The sequence below is a fragment of the Carcharodon carcharias genome, chromosome 6 (assembly GCF_017639515.1).
Source record: "Carcharodon carcharias isolate sCarCar2 chromosome 6, sCarCar2.pri, whole genome shotgun sequence".
Classification (NCBI taxonomy): Eukaryota; Metazoa; Chordata; class Chondrichthyes; order Lamniformes; family Lamnidae; genus Carcharodon; species Carcharodon carcharias.
This window is the reverse complement of record NC_054472.1, coordinates 100,498,399-100,515,790: the sequence shown is the minus strand read 5'-3', so window position 1 is coordinate 100,515,790 and position 17,392 is coordinate 100,498,399. Positions and strand designations below refer to the sequence as shown.

The 17,392-nt window shown below is 40.8% G+C and overlaps 1 protein-coding gene across 1 annotated transcript in view; it reads right to left on the bottom strand.

The window, feature by feature from the left end:
- zgc:56231 (uncharacterized protein LOC406257 homolog) overlaps positions 1-17,001 on the bottom strand; it is a 52,425-nt gene extending 35,424 nt beyond the window's left edge. Inside the window, exons 1-8 of the mRNA XM_041189270.1 lie at positions 16,974-17,001; positions 15,089-15,146; positions 14,561-14,682; positions 14,357-14,467; positions 11,181-11,300; positions 7,315-7,453; positions 6,462-6,646; positions 5,303-5,411 (exon numbers count right to left, since the gene is read on the bottom strand). Coding sequence (XP_041045204.1) covers positions 5,303-5,411; positions 6,462-6,646; positions 7,315-7,453; positions 11,181-11,300; positions 14,357-14,467; positions 14,561-14,677 — 781 coding nt within the window. The 5' untranslated portion in view covers positions 14,678-14,682; positions 15,089-15,146; positions 16,974-17,001. The remainder of the gene's footprint in view (positions 1-5,302; positions 5,412-6,461; positions 6,647-7,314; positions 7,454-11,180; positions 11,301-14,356; positions 14,468-14,560; positions 14,683-15,088; positions 15,147-16,973) is intronic.
- Between the last annotated feature and the right edge of the window lie 391 nt (positions 17,002-17,392).

Here is a 17,392-nt window from a genome sequence, read left to right as displayed (position 1 = left end):
AAAGGCTGTCATGGCTTTATCTTTCAAAGTCAGTCATAAATGCAAGTTTCAATGGAGAAGACAGGGATAGTGTTGCTAGTCTTTCTAGGACATGGTGGAGGAGATAAAGTACTATTTTTCATTTGTTGTAATCTGTTCATCTAAAAGCAAAATGCTCCCAGCTGAAGATATTATTCGCCATTGCGAGTATTGGACATGGCAGGAGGAGATATTAACTCGTGCAGATAACTTATTAATATTTGCTAATTAATGCACTATCAAATTGGTAAAGAGAAGCAAGTATATTCTAGTGTACCCAATGTATTAATTACTTTTGTTGGCCCTATAACCTTGCAACATCTGCAGGTGGAAAAGTTTGAACAAAATACATGGCAGTTGGGGAGCCTCCAGCTCCAGTCAACCCCTTTTGATTTCTCAACAATGATTTTAGTTAGAAGTCCCAGGGATGGCACTGTATAGATTTTAAGTGCAACACCACTTCACGCAATTGTGAAGTGATGCATCATCTCCAGATATGCATTAGCACAGAAAAAAAACCATTTAATTTTTACCAGTCTCGTCTGGTGCTGAATTTTTTTTTTGCTATCTCATCATACCTTTATTCTTAAAAAGTGATTTAGGGATTTTCCAAATATGATAATTGATATAACATTGATCACTACTTGTTAAAAACACCACAAAAATCTGGAAGTCATTCTAATCTTTAGCATTAAGGTTCTAGCCTTTTTACTTAATTTTCCTACCAATTTATGTGTCTGTGCCTATTCTGTTATCATTTTGGAAAAACCTAATAAAAGTCTCAATTTTCTCAGTTCAAGAAAAAAAGAGAATACAGCCTCAGTTAGTTTCACTTTTCCCTCATACCCTTCAGACACTATCACCCTGGTAAATTGCAACTCCAGGGCTATACTAGTCGCATTCACAGAGGAATTGGAAACAGCAGGCAATATTTAAAATGCCATTCAGTTGTATTATGCAGTCGTGATCTCAACATACAATTACTCACTACAAATCCCAAAATTCAATTTGCGTCCTTAATACATTTTAGGATTAAAAATAGCTGTATACTCCTTGCCAGTGCAGACAGGATGGACTGAATAGTCTCCTCCTGCACCATAACAATTGTGATTCTGCATTTTCTAACATAACCCCTTTACTGCACTGTTTCTACCACCAGCCTCACCCCATTTCTACCATCAGCCTCGCTCCTCAAAACATTGAAAATTTACTTTAATGGTAAATCTAAATTCTTGTTCTCAAATTGTATTTTTCTTTTAATTCATTTATAGGACGTGAGCATTGCTGGCAAGGCTAGTTTTTATTATCCATCCCCTATTTTCCTCGAGAAGGGAGTGATGACCGGTCTTATCAACTGCAGTCCATGCAGTGAAGGTGCTCCCACAGTTCTGTTAGGTAGGAAGTTCCAGGATTTTGACAAAGGTGAAGGAATGGCAATACATTTCCAAGTCAGGATAGCATGCAACCTGAAGGTAGTGCCCCCATTACTGCCTTCATTTCAGTTTCCCTAAGACCAACGGACTTGGCCATCACTGCCAGATCTAACTGGACCACTTTAACACTATTGGGTCCTGTTCTTGTCTGCCAAAAAATACTCACTATTCCAGGACCATGCTGAAATGCAAAGACAGTTCCTGGCTTCTTCCCTTTACTGTAAAATTTACTTAAACCATTCCCCATCACCTCCAATAAGTAGGAGAAGCTCATGGATTACTGGCACCAAGATCAAGACCATTCATTCAGTTGTCTCAGCCATATCCCTCCCTTCCACTAGCCCGCTGGGACAAACTTACTACTACCCTAGAGCTGAACTCCTTTTCTACAAGTTTCCCTTCTATCTTTCCTCATGCCCTCTCCAAATTCATCTTGTCCATAGTACCCATCTCTTATTCCTTCAATCCTATACCCAGCTGCTGGATTACCCAACTGCCCCATCTGGTCTTGTAAACCATTCTCTTTTCCGGTGTTGTCCCTTTCAAATCTGACATCATTATCCCTCTTCTCAAAAAAACTTTGACCCCTTGAAAAGTACCATCCCATCTCACTTTTCTTTACAAAGTCCTTGAACATGTTGTTGCCACCTCCCAAGTTCATTCCCTGTCTCTTATCAAAATCACAAATTACATCGAAAACTTTCCCTCATCCTGTCTGCAGTCTTTGACGCTGAGTTGGTGCAGTGGTTGAGGAAGCATATACAATAAAATCAACCAAATGACTGCTGTGTCCTGGACAGTGTCAAGCTTCTTGAGTGTTGTGTGAGCTATGCTCATCCAGGCAAGTGGGGAGTATTCCATTACACTCTTGACTTATGCCTCGTAGATGGTGGACAGGTTTTAGGGAGTCAAGGAGACGAGTTACTCATCACAAGATTCCTAGCCTCTGACCTGCTCTTGTAGCCACAGTATTTATATGGCTAGTCCATTTCAGTTTCTGGTCAATGGTAACCTCCAGGATGTTGATAGTGGGGGATTCAGCAATGGTAATGCCATTGAATATCAAGGGTGATGGTTAGATTCTCTCTTGTTGGACATTGTTATTGTCTGATTTGTGTGGCACAAAAATTACTTGCCACTTGTCAGCCTGGATATTGTCCAGGTCTTGCTGTATTTGGACATGGACTGCTTCAGTATCTGAGTCATCGTGAATGCTGCTGAACGTTGTTCAATCAAACGTCCCCACATCTGACTTTATGACGCAAGGAAAGTCATTGAAGAAGCAGCTGAAGATGGTAGGGCCTAGGACACTACCCTGAGGAACTCCTGCAGTGATGTCCTGGAGCAGAGATGAGACCTCCAACAACCACAACTATCTTCCTTTGTGCTAGGCATGACTCCAAGCAGCAGAAAGTTTTCCCCACCACCCCCCTCCGATTCCCTTGACTCCAATTTCGTTAGAGCTCCTTGATGCCACGCTAGGTCAAATGCTGCCTTGATGTCAAGGGTGGTCACACTCACCTCACCTCAGGAGTTTAGTTCTTTTGTCAATGTTTGAACCAAGGCTGTAATGAGGTCAGGAGCTGAGTGGCCCTGGCAGCATCCAAACTGGGCGTCAGTGAGTGGGTTATTGCTAAGCAAGTGCTGCTTGATAGCACTGTTGATAACCCCTTCCATTACTTTACTGATGATTAAGAGTAGACTGGTGGGTCGGGTTGGATTTGTCCTGCTTTTTGTGTATACAGCACATAATGGGCAATTTTCCATATAGCCAGGTAGATGCCAGTGTTGTAGCTGTACTGGAAGCGCTTGGCTAGGGGTGCAGCAAGTTTTGGAGCACATGTCTTCAGTACTATTGCCAGATTGTCAGGGCCAATAGCCTTTGCAGTATCCAGTGCCTTCAGCTGTTTCTTCATATCACGTGGAGTGAATTGAATTGGCTGAAAACTGGCATTTGTGATGTTGGGGACCTCTGGAGGAGGTTGAAATGGATCATCCACTCGGCACTTTTGGCTGAAGATTGTAGCCAATGCCTTATGTTTTGCACTGATGTGCTGGGCTCCTCCATAATTGAGGGTGGGGATACTTGTGGAGCCGCCTCCTCCGCTAGTTGAGTTGTTTAATTGTCCATCACCATTCATCACTGGATGTGGCAGGACTGCAGAGCTGTTCCATTGGTTGTGGGATCACTCAGCTCTGTCACTTGCTGCTTATGCTGTTTGGCACACAAGTAGCTTCACCAGGTTGACCCCTCATTTTTAGGGATGCCTGGTGCTGCTCCTGACATGCCCTCCAGCACTCTTCATTGAAGCCAGGTTGATCCCTGGCTTGACGGTAATGGTAGAGTGGGGGATATGCCAGGCCATGAGGTTACAGATTGTGTTCGAGTACAATTCTGCTGCCCACAGTGCCTCATGGATGCCCAGTCTTGAGATCTGTTTGAAATTTAGCACGGTAGTGTCTCACAATGTGATGGAGGGTATCTGATACTGTCATGGACAGATGCATCTGTGGCAGGCAGGTTGGTGAGGATGAGGTCAAGTATGTTTTTCCCTCTTGTTGGTTCCCTCACCACCTGTCGCAGACCCAGTCTAGCAGCTATGTCATTTAGGAGTCAGCCAGCTTGGTCAGTAGTGGTACTACCGAGCCACTCTTGCTGATGGACATTGAAGTCCCCCACCCCCTCAGTGCTTCCTCCAAGTGGTGTTCATCAGCTGAGAGAGGATGTTGTGTGGTAATCAGCAGGAGGTTTCTTTGCCCATGTTTGGCCAAGTAAGGACCGACAATGGTCCCAGATTTTTATTGGATTCAAATTCTACCATCTGCTGTAATGGGATTCGAACCTGAGTCCATAGAGCATTACCCTGGGTCTCTGCTTACTAGTCCAGCGACAATACCACCACACCATCGCCGTGTCTGGGATATGACGCACTTACCCTGAGGTCTTTGCAAATAGTTCTTAATAAATTGAAGTTAAACTGTACAAACTATCTCAAGTCTGTTATAAGAGAAGCAAAGCCTCACTTAAGTATGGAAAGACAGGATGAGTTTAACAGGAAAACCTCATTAAAACTCAGCAACACAAAACTGTCTACATTTAGGCTCGTAACTTTATTTTTACTCAATGCTCCCAATTGTAAAAATCTTAGGACTCACTCATTGTAAATGTACAATTTTATCAACATATCCAGTTTTTTAAAAAAAGTGTATCTGAACACCTCTACTTTTCAAGTTTGATGCTTCACCAATTCTTGAGCCATCTCTATTCTGTCTATGCCCTTTAAGCATTTATTTCATCTCCAATTATAATCTTTTGTCATTTCCTGCAAATGACACAAGGTTAAATCAAGAAAATAAAAATCATTTGGCTCAGCTTTTTAAAGATTTTGATAACCTCCAGTCCTGTGCTATAGCTCCTGTCACTAATTATTCTTTTATTAAAATAATGATTCCTGAACTCTAGGGCAAGTACCATTTGGTCCCAGCTTAACTTTTTCTTTTTTAATCCTGTCCCTTAACAACATTTCTTGAGGTATACATTAATTTATTGCCTTTCTACCTCCTCAACCATAAGCTTTTGGAAGACTTAACCCTTAACTATCCTCCTGTAAACCAGCAATGCTTGCATCCCATGAAAGATTTAAAAAAGCACTCATCACATAATGTTGCCTTTTTATTAACTGCCATAATATATTTTCATCTTTTTCTACCTCCAAATTCTGTAGTCTATGATGGCTATGAGCCAGAACAAATATAATTTAGTTCTAATTGTGCAAAATGAATCCTTTTGAAAATAATTGTATGAACATACATCAAAATGTTGTAAATAGAAAAAGGTAACAGGAAGATACCTAAATGATCCGAGGATACAGGGACTGCTGGAGAGGTGGAACTAGGCTGTGCCAGGTCCTTTTGGCTGCTCTTGTTGGTTGGCATCTTCAAAGGGTGATATTCTGTTTCCTAGGAGGGAAGGAGATGTCAAACTCTTAAAATATCATTCCAATGTCCATTTGTACTCCTGTTCTGAAATATGTAGTGCAAACGACATTGGACAGAATGACTGGATTGTTTCAATAATCGTGACTAACCCAGTAAATCTAACCTAAGTTGCAGGATTCACGTAGTGCATCAGTAGCAATCAACTTGAAAATTTAACCTAAATTGGACAAACATCATTACAGGATTAGCACAGTATACAGCAATATTGAACTTCCTATCAAAGAAGTGGCCTTGAAAGCACATGTTCACCCTATCTATTGTAACATTGACACTAGAATCAGTATTGAGAAGTACATCCATTTGTGTTTTCAAATAATCTTTTCTCCACTGCATTTAAAAATCATAAGAAAAGCACCTGTACATAAAATGGAAACAGACATTACTAAATCTCTCTTAGCATTAAAAAACTAAACAAACACTCATTTTACCAATAAAGGCAACATATTAATTAAAATCTCTCCAGTTCTACAGGAATTTTATAATAAGCAGGCCACTCTAGTAAAATAGGAGTTATGGTTATTTCTGTTTGTTGAATGCAAATGCTATACTATAGGTGTTCGCAATATCAAAAAAAAAATCAGCCACAATTTGAATTTCAGACCACCTGAAAAAGACCCGATTTCATGAAAATTGGGTCAATTAAAATTTCCAGCATTGTGCTTTAATTAGTGAACATTTCCATAGGGCACAATATCAAAGCATTTGATTTGAAAGGAAACTCTATAAATACTACTATTCCTTCAGGTAACATTCTTGATTATTCGAGGGGCACCGAACCACAGCTTACACCATGATTTTACCATGGGGCAGGGTGAGAAGGCAGGCCCAAATCTACCTCAGCCAGAAAATGGGGATAGAACCCCAGGCTGTTGGCTTTATTCTGAACCACCCACTAGTCAGCCAACCACCACCATTACCCACACCCACCACCACAGAACGAATACTACTACTTCACAAAAATAAAAAATTCACAACAGATTAGGTCACATATAATTTTCAGAATCACCTCACCTCTTTCAGCATGGAAAAGATTGCAGCCTTGATAGTTTTTTCTTGCCAGATTTGGTGGCTGTTCAGTTTTAACACCTCATCACCGACATGTGGCTTTAAATCCATCTTTTGATATTGTCTGCCTTTTATGTGATCAAAGAGCATGCCCAGTGCTCTTGGCAAGATACCAGCATCTTTAGCAGTACCTGTGGTTGACCAAGAGGATAAGTATCTGAAGGGGGCAACAATATCCACATTTTACAGAGAGATGGGCAAGTCAAAACATCAATTTCTGAAAATCTTAAAGAAATAGCTTTTAAATATTGAATTATTGGTTGCAGAAATTAAACTACTGAACACTTGCATTTAATAGTTGAGCGCATAAGGCTTCAATATTATAGTTTACAAAGATAGACCTCAACACCATTGAGGTATAATGATCTTGGTCACCTGCAGTTTACCATTTGTGCCTTTTGAAAGCAAGTGTAAGGATGTTGTAACACAAGATACTTACTGTTAAGCGAATTCTAGATCATAACGGACACAAGGTCCGTTTACAGAAATGGTTAGATGTTGAACCAGAATAGGATATTAAGTACAGAATCCAAAAACGTAATGGCAACTTAATTCAACAAGAGCCCCAGGTTTCAATGCTTAAGTCTTTGAAAAGGAGGAAATCTTTGATTGCAATCTACATACAACATAGCCTAAACATTTATCACACTACAATCGTCATGGGAGAACGTTTTACTCACGGTTTGAGATGTAAATAATCAATAGGGCAAATTGTGCATCGCCTTTTGAACAAGCAGTTCAACAGCAATTTTTGTTTGGCATCTAGTTTTATCTCTTTCTTCTCTCTCTATTACCATACCTTGAATAGTGTAGGTCTTTCCAGCATTGGTAACTCCATAGGTAAACACCAAACAGTTTTGCCCTTGGAGATATTGTTTAACCAGATCCTTTACTGTGTCATCAAAGAATTCTTTTTGACTGGTTTCCTGCCCAAAGATCTAACAAGAGACAATAAAAAGAATTGGGAAGAAGTGTCTTATTGAACAATATTGAATATAATCTAAAATTAGAAACAAAATCCAAATGTCAAAAAAAAATCCAGAAGATCAGAATAGGCCAATCAGTTCCTTAAGTCTGCTCTGCTATTCAATGAGATTATGGCTAACCTGCAACCTAGTATCATATATCTGCCTTTGTCCCTTATTAAAATTAACTTTGATAGATGTTTTTAGCCATTGTTCTAGTATCAATTTGTGTGAGCATAAGATTTCCGAACTTCTGCACCCTCTGCAGGTGTAGAGGTGTTGCCTAATTTCCCTCATGAAAACGTCTAGTTCCAATTTTTGGAACATGCTCCCTAGTCCTAGACTCTAACCAGCAGAAATAGTTCATTCTTATCTACTCCATATTTTCCTGTTAGTATCTTCTAAACATAGATCAAATCACCCATCAATCTACTGAATTCCAGGAAAACACAAATGACCAGAGTACTTCTCTTTAGAAAAGAGCAGACTCAGGTGATCAGGTTAGATATCTTTAAAAATGTGAAGGTGCTTGATCGAGTAGATAAATATAAGATACTCATTAATAAATCAACTCCAGGAATTCAGAAGATTACTTACTCTGGCAAAAACATGAAATTAATTGCATTGATGCATTCCTTACTGAGTTTTCCGCTTGAAGACAGGTCGTTAGTAATTATTCACCAAATCACTGCAAAGTGCCTTGATTTTTACCAAGAGTAGAACAAGGTGGCAGGCCCCAAATCTACCTTAGCCAGAAGGGGAAAAAACCCCATACTGTTTGCACTAATCTGATCTACATGCTAGCCATCTAGCCAACTGAGGTAACAAGAGAAAATGCTGGAAATACTCAGTTCAGGCAGTACCTAAGACCATAAGACATAGGAGCAGAAATTAGGCCATTCAGCCCATCGAGTCTGCTCCACCATTCAATCATGGCTGATAAGTTTCTCAACCCCATTCTCCCGCCTTCTCCCCGTAATCTTTGATCCCCTTACCAATCAAGAACCTATCTATCTCCGTCTCAAATACACTCAATGACCTGGCCTCCACAGCCTTCTGTGGCAATGAATTCCATAGATTCACCACTCTTTGGCTAAAGAAGTTTCTCCTCATCTGTTCTAAAAGGTCTTCCCTTTACTCAGAGGCTGTGCCCTCCGGTCCTAGACTCTCCTACTAAAGGAAACATCTTCCCCACGTCCACTCTATCCAGGCCTTTCAGTATTCTGTAAGTTTCAATCAGATCCCCCCTCATCCTTCTAAACTCCATCGAGTATAGACCCAGAGTCCTCAAACATTCCTCATATGTTAAGCCTTTCATTCCTGGAATCGTTCTCATGAACCTCCTCTGGACCCTCTCCAGGGCCAGCACATCCTTCCTGAGATACTGGGCCCAAAATTGCTCACAATATTCTAAATGTAGTCTGACCAGAGCCTTATAAAGCCTCAGCAGCACATCCCTGCTTTTATATTCTAGTCCTCTCGAAATAAATACCAACATTGCATTTGCCTTCCTAACTACTGACTCAACCTGCAAGTTAACCTTAAGAGAATCCTGGACTAGGACTCCCAAGTCCCTTTGCACTTCAGATTTCTGAATTCTCTTCCCATTTAGAAAATAGTCTATGCCTCTATTCATCCTACCAAAATGCATGACCTCACACTTGCCCACGTTGTATTTCATCTGCCACTTCTTTGCCCATTCTCCTAACCTGTCCAAATCCTTCTGCAGCCTCTCCGCCTCCTCAATTCTACCTGTCCCTCCACCTTTGTATCATCTGCAAACTTAGCCAGGATGCCCTCAGTTCCTTCATCTAGATCATTAATGTATAAAGTGAAAAGTTGTGGTCCCAACACTGACCCCTGCGGAACTCCACTAGTCACCGGCCACCATCCTGAGAAGGGCCCCCTTATCCCCACTCTCTGCCTCCTATCAGACAGCCAATCTTCTATCCATGCTAGTACCTTGCCTCTAACACCATGGGCTCTTATCTTACTGAGCAGCCTCCTGTGCAGCACCTTGTCAAAGTCCTTGTGGAAATCCAAGTAGATAATATCCATTGGCTCTCTCTTGTCTAACCTACTCGTTACCTCCTCAAAGAATTCTAACAGATTTGTCAGGCATGACCTCCCCTTGATGAAGCCATGCTGACTTTGCCTTATTTTACCATGCACTTCCAAGTATTCTGAAATCTCATCCTTAATAATGGACTCTAAAATCTTACCAACGACCGAGGTCAGGCTAATCGGCCTGTAATTTCCCGTCTCTTGCCTCACTCCCTTCTTAAACAGAGGGGTTACATTAGCGATTTTCCAGTCCTCTGGGACCCTCCCTGACTCCAGTGATTCCTGAAAGATCACCACTAACACCTCCACTATCTCTTCAGCTATCTCCTTCAGAACTCGGGGGCGTAATCCATCTGGTCCAGGTGATTTATCCACCTTCAGACCTTTCAGTTTTCCTAGCACCTTCTCCTTGGTAACGGCCACCATACTCACCTCTGCCCCCCGATTCTCTTGAACTTTGGGGATGTTACTCGTGTCTTCCACCATGAAGACTGACACAAAGTACCTATTCAGTTTCTCCGCCATTTCTTTGTTCCCCACTACTACTTCTCCAGCGTCATTTTCCAGCGGCCCAATGTCCACTTTTGCCTCTCTCTTACCCTTTATATATCTAAAAAACTCTTGCAACCTTCTTTTATATTACTGGCTAGTTTACCTTCATATTTAATCTTCTCCCTCCTTATTTCTTTTTTAGTTGTCCTCTGTTGGTCTTTATAGGCTTCCCAATCCCCTGGTTTCCCACTGCTCTTCGCCGCATTGTATGCTTTCTCTTTAGCTTTTATGCTGTCCCTGACTTCCCTTGTCAGCCATGGTTGTCTCGTCCTCCCTTTAATATGCTTCTTCTTCCTAGGGATGAATTTTTGCTGTGTCTCCCAAATTACTCCCAGAAACTCCTGCCATTGCTGTTCCATTGTCTTTCCTGCTAGGCTCATCTCCGAGTCAATTACCTGTGGAGAGAAAAATGTTTCTGGTCTGTTTTCCCCCCAACCTGCGTTAAATACAAGTACAAGTACATGAGAAGGGGGTAGAAGGATACATTGGTGGGGTTAGATGAAGCAATTTGGAAGGAGGCTCATTTGGAACATAAACACCAATTTGGACCCATAAGACCAAATGGCCTGTTGTTCCATTATAAATTCATGTCATAGTAATTTTATTCTCTCCTTCATATTATGCAAAGGCACTAATTTACAACCAAAGCATATTGAGTAGAAAAATACTTCATTGTTCAAACCTGTTGCTGCTTGAACAAAATACAAAAGAAAAACTAACAGTTGACAAATTTGTAGCTATAAATAGTAATTATGGACCATATATTGATGAACAAATTCCTGGATTGAAAAACCCAAGCCAAAAATCCAATACAGTCAAAAGTCTATCTTCAGATGAAGAAAGAGATTTAATTCTGGACAATTAAGAAAATACAAATTTTCAAGACCACTGTGGAGTACAATACTTAAGGGGAAAGGGGATAAGGTATATTACTGAATGGTTTATAAAGTCAAAAGTGACTTTTGTAAATTGTCAATCATTTTCAAAATGAAACAGGACGGGATACAAACACGAATTATGGCTCAGAAGTGGTCAGGACCAGTTTTCAGCACTAACCCTTACTTAAATACATTAAAAAAGTTACCTGGGAAAACGTAAACTTATGTACAGCTTGTCCAATGCCTCTTTCACTATTCTTCATAGTGGTCGAATGCTTAGGTGCTTCCAACACAAGGGTTTCTGAATCCGCTATAATTACACAGTCCTAAACCACACATGAAGATTGCAAAGTTAATAAAGTTTGTATGTGTCAAGCTCACAAAACACCATCAGCATTAAGGGAGATTTCAGAAATGATCTCAGTGCAAGGAATAGAAGTACAACTTGCTTGCATCCAATTGGCTGGGCCTTTCTAATATAGTTTTAATAAGTGGGTGGATGAAACTTTGGAAACTTCATTAGAGCGACTAAAAATGCAAACATACAATGGAATATCCCAGCTCATTAATACCTATTAACATTGGGTTCTGTCCCTTTGTATTTCTTTACACAGATGAAAATATAATCTGTGCACCCATCATTGATGCATGTTTCAATCCAAAACAAGAGTCCAACTCTAATGAATATTTGTGTGAAAAGGATCCTGCCTTTTAAAAATATCGTTTTTTTACTTCAAAGCTTCTATTTATAGCTTTAGTACAATTTCTGAATGCTTAGGAAATTACATTATTGCACACAGTCTCTACATAAAACATAACATCTTTTCAGATGCCAATGGGGTTGTTGTATTTCCAAGTTATAAATTCCCACAATTTGCAGTTCAATAAACTGTAGATTTCCACCTAATCTACCTTTTCACATTTGTGAGAAAGTTATTTATCTGTACGATCAATTTGAAGGTCTCATTACTACAAATAGTTAGGAATCTTTTCACCAGGAAACAGAAAACACATGTTACCCAGGAAGGTAAAGGTCAACTGGATCTGGTTTTTTGGTCAGACCAAAGTGTTTCTTTTAAAATGTTATTGTTAATGAATGCAGAAGCTTAGCTTAAGCTACTGTGAATGGATGGGCAAAGTGTTAACTTCTGATTATAAAATATTTTGAACTGGAGGGGTGGGAAGTGAAGCATAAATCTTTCATGAGAAAGGCTAACTATTCAATATTTTAGTAAATACAGATCAACGTATTTTCAAAAGATTTAGCATGATATACTTTTGTAGGTAAATTTACCTCTGAAGTCACTGCACAGTTTGAAGCCAGCAGATGGCCTGACAAAATACTGCCATGGAAAGAACTAAACACATGTCAGGTTTTAATATATCCTGAAAAAGTCAGCTCAGGGAAACAAAGTCTATTATTCGGACAAATACTGTACCATTCATTTACTTATATAAAAACAAAAAAACTGCGGATGCTGGAAATCCAAAACAAAAACAGAATTACCTGGAAAAACTCAGCAGGTCTGGCAGCATTGGCGGAGAAGAGTTGACGTTTCGAGTTCTCACGACCCTTCGACAGAACTTGAGTTCGAGTCCAAGAAAGAGTTGAAATATAAGCTGGTTTAAGGTGGGGGGGGTGGGGGGGGTGCGGAGAGAGAGAGAGAGAAGTGGAGGGGGGGGTGTGGTTGTAGGGACAAACAAGCAGTGATAGAAGCAGATCATCAAAAGATGTCAACAACAATAGAACAAAAGAACACATAGGTGTTAAAGTTGGTGATTAACACCTATGTGTTCTTTTGTTCTATTGTTGTTGACATCTTTTGATGATCTGCTTCTATCACTGCTTGTTTGTCCCTACAACCACACCCCCCCTCCACTTCTCTCTCTCTCTCCGCGCGCCCCCCCCCCCCCCCCCCCCCCCCCCCCCCCCCCCCCCCCCCACCACACACACCTTAAACCAGCTTATATTTCAACTCTTTCTTGGACTCGAACTCAAGTTCTGTCGAAGGGTCATGAGGACTCGAAACGTCAACTCTTTTCTTCTCCGCCGATGCTGCCAGACCTGCTGAGTTTTTCCAGGTAATTCTGTTTTTGTTTTCCATTCATTTACTTGTTCTACGTTAAACAAATTGGAGTAGAAATGCTGAGAACAAACTGCCCGAAGCAGGTCCAAACATTGGGCCATTGCCTTGCAGTAGCCTCAGTAACTCCAGGCACTGGGGTTGGGAAACTGCATGGAGACAGAGAAAATAATTTGGTGGCAGTGCTTGCTAGGCCAACAAAAACCCAAGCACTCTGAGCAAGACATTTCCCCGTCAGCCCCCCGCCCAGGTACTAAAACAGGCATGTGTCAATGAAGCCCAATACAAAGGCTTAATGCTCATTTTACACAGATGCTCAAAAGCCACGGAGCACAATGATTTTCCCGTATCTTTAAGGCCCAAAGTATAACCCCACCATGCACCAATAGCCAACCTGCTGTCCTGTTGTGTATTGTTTATAGTGTTATAGTGTTTGTTTATAGACCAGGGCATAACAAGTGCAGCACTGCATTGGTTTCCGGTAAATTATGGTCTTGGTTTGAAAAATTCTCACCCTCATTTCTAAATCCCTCCATTATCTCCCAGGAAAAAAAGGACCCATTTGGCTTCCCTCAAATCTCCCCTGTTTTTAAATCTGATTATAACCCAAGATGTTCAGAATTGCCAAAATGAAGAGTTAAATGCTATTTCAATTTAGAAAATTGGAAAACTTATAGCACCATTAACATGAAATATCTCTAAACAATTTACAGGAGCAATGTAAAACAAAATGGCACAAATCACGTAAGGAGCATTAGGTCAGATCACCAAAGCTTGGACAAAAAGGTAGGTTTTAAGGAGCATCTTAAAGGAGAAGGCCAGAGAATGGAAAGTTTCCATGAAGCTCCTGAAGATTATTCAGCTTCCCACAAGTTATCACAGGAAAGTAGTACTTTTGAAGCATAGTACTTGTTTTGCAAGCAAAGACAGCAGCCAATTTAACACAGACAACATTGGCGGCAGATGCCATGGGATCTTTACAGACACTCGAGTAAGCAGAAGGAAGCTTATTGTGTGTATTGCAATCCCGAAGCAAGCCTGGAAGCCACAGGCGGAATTTTGCAGCCCCGTTGCGGCGGGGACCAGAAAGTGCGACAAGCCTGTCAAAGCTCCATTAAATTCATTGGAAGAGGCCGTAAAATTCCGCCCCAGGGCATTCTGATCAGCTTCAGATAGCTATACACTCCCTCCAGAAAAAAATCACAAATTAATGATTAGCCAATATCAATCCAAAATAAGTGAAAGATAAATCATAATCACGAAATAAGCCATGTCACATGTCGATTTCATCTGCTAACCTTGGATTCGTTATTTGCCAATTCTGCTTTTAAAAATGGTCTCACTCTCAGATACACCTTCAGATGTTGTTCATCAGCAACGGGTAAACTGCTTTTTACCCTACTATAGGCCTGAATGAATAAAGCACAAGACCAAAACAGGTCAGACAACTGGCGGCAGTTCGGGTTGAACAATATCCTAAACCAAAATGGTGAAGGACCAACCTTCAAACGTTGTGGAGTAAAGAACTCATCTAATACATCACATGGCAGCTGCTCTTGACTTTCTGTTTCTTGTAGTTCAGGAAATATGGAACTTGGCTCTTCAGATAGGGAAAACATGATTTCTGCAATATGGGGGGGGGGGGGGGGGGGGGCAATTGTTAAAACTGGTAAAATACAAACTCAATTCAATTCTGTTTAGGGTGGGTTTAATTCAGGTCACTATTTCCAAACACCCGAACTTCCCCCACCCTAAATTTTGAGAAAACGTACGAAAGGATTGGAAGTCAATTTAGCACACATCCCAAGACCCCAGCCCTTCCCTCTGAAACATATCCAATCAGAATTACAGGAAAATTGAGTCCAAAGAACGGGTAAATCTAGAGCAAAGTACTTTAGTTTCACAATTGAGCGTCTACATTGCCAATGAAGTCGAAGCATTTAACACCAACTCAATAGGATGAAGGATGACCAAATACATCCATTCATTTATGGCTGTGCTGAAACACGTTAGTTGAAGTTCATACTCACATTGTCTTAGCACGAAAACCAATGGCAGGTCACAAGCAGCCAAATACCCGGAATTAATCTGTCAAAACGGGTAAAGTTTTGAAATTCAACAAAAAACGAATAACAAGAATTCAGAACGGTCGCGTGTAAAACATTTACCCCAAAGCAAAAAAAATGACGCTTTAAAAGACAATTTCCCTCAAAGACACAAACAGAAAAAAAACAATTAGCCTGTAGTCACGATACAGATTAAATTAAAACAATAACATTCTGCCACAGTCTTTCAAGATAATTAGCTTCTTTAAAAAAGATTTGTTTTCTTTAAATTGGGAGTCAATGGCACCTGTGTTGATGTCACATTAATTTATTCTTAAAGCGGCCGTTCTTCTCCAAGAAACTGAAAGATCCTCATTGTAAAATAGATCAAGAAGCCAAATGCTAAAATAAACTTAGAATATAAATTAACTTAGAAATATAGAAGACGACTAAGGAGATATTGTGATGCTGGAAGGTGCCATTAATCTACAATAATGTGCACAGCCCCTTGTTTCATTAGTGAACAACCTTTGGAATTACTGTAGTATTTAATTATTCAATTGTTTGGTATTTGATTATGTGTGTCTGTTGACTCTTCTGTGTGCTGTTAGTCAAGCGTGATTACGGAGAGAGATAAACTAAAAGTAAGCTGGAAGCTTGTACTGCAGGCATTTTAAAAGAACTGTAAATAAAGCTCCTGTTCAGACATAGAAACTGGTGTCATCTCTGCATATCTATGTGGTACAAAACACTACAATTACGAATTGAAAGATTAAACTGGTCCGTACGTTGTTGCTTTTTTACCAGTTTTTCAGTATTAGTTTCAAAGATGTGAATTTGACTCAATGTTAATGTTAGATGCAGTAAACATCCTTTATGACTGGGTTGCAGTTTATACATATCAGGATGTAAAGGAGAGATAGCACCTCTCACAGGTGGGCTATCCACACTCTGGAGTGGCTCATCCTGTATTTGTCCTCAGCTTCATCCAGCTTTCACCTGTGGCTCCAAATAGATGTTAGCATGCGACAGTGGCCACAATCCAGGAAGACGCTTTGACAGAGAAATCAAACCAGGTAAAGATAGCTGTCGGGTCTCCTATCCTTGCCAACTTAGGGATTTGTCTACCTTGGCATATGAAGAGTGATTCCAATGGATTGGGCAGATAAGAATCTAAGGTTCAAGGGTTTTTAAGATGGGTCAGCATTGTGTTGTGGAACACATGGAGCTCGACAAGACAAAGAAGACATTCTGGTCTCTCACTGTATCCAGATCTATTTCCAGCTGTCTTGACTCATCTTGCCACCAGGCCAAGATAGGTCAGATGAGAGAGTGAGGCTGACGATGCACAACTCTCCCTCACTATAATCCAATTCATGCACAAGTCATGTTCATCATCTTTCTATCACCTGTCACCTATCATCTATATGTCACAACTTCTGTGGTGATGGGCAAGTGATGTAGCAGCAGATGTGGATTCACTGACAAATCTAGCTGTGAACCTACACATGGGCCAAGCCATTGGGTCTTTTTGCACTGGAAGGAAGCAGAAGTGAAACTCAGCAGCCCCCTTGAGTAACTGAGCAGCTCTTTTCAGGATCACACTGCTCACTCTGTAGAAGGATCTAGAGCCCTAAACATTGTCTGCTTCACCTCCCTGGCCAGCAGACCACAGATGGCGGGGAACCCATCAACAGCGTCATAAGTCAATTTCAGAAAAGAAAGTAAAGGTGACACCAGTTACCACTGGTGCATGGAACATGCATATCCTCATGGACAGCTGACAGACCCGAGAAAATAACTACTCTTGTCAATAGAAAGATGGCTAGGTACAACGCCCAGATCACTGCCCTCGGCGAGACTCATTTACCTGAGGAAGGTCAGCTCGAGGAAATGGATGCCGGTTACAGATTCTTTTGGAATGGCTGAGGAAAAGAAAAACAGTGATAAGCTGGTGTAGGTTCTGCTGTCATGCACCATTTTGTCAGTAAGCTGACGTGTCCTCCCAAGGGTGTGAATGATCATCTGATGGTGCATAAACTCCCCTTGTACAGCAACAGGCAAACAACTCTCATCAGCATATATGCCCCTACCATGACAAACCCTGATAAAGTCAAGGACAAATTCAATGATGACCTCCACTCCTTGATTACTGCTGTGCCAAAGTCAGACAAACTAATCATACTGGTGACTTCAACACAAGTATTGGTGCAGATCACAAGGTGTGGAAGAGGTCATTAGCAAAATGGGGTTGGCAGTTGTAGCAGCAGTGGTCTCCTCTTGCTGAAG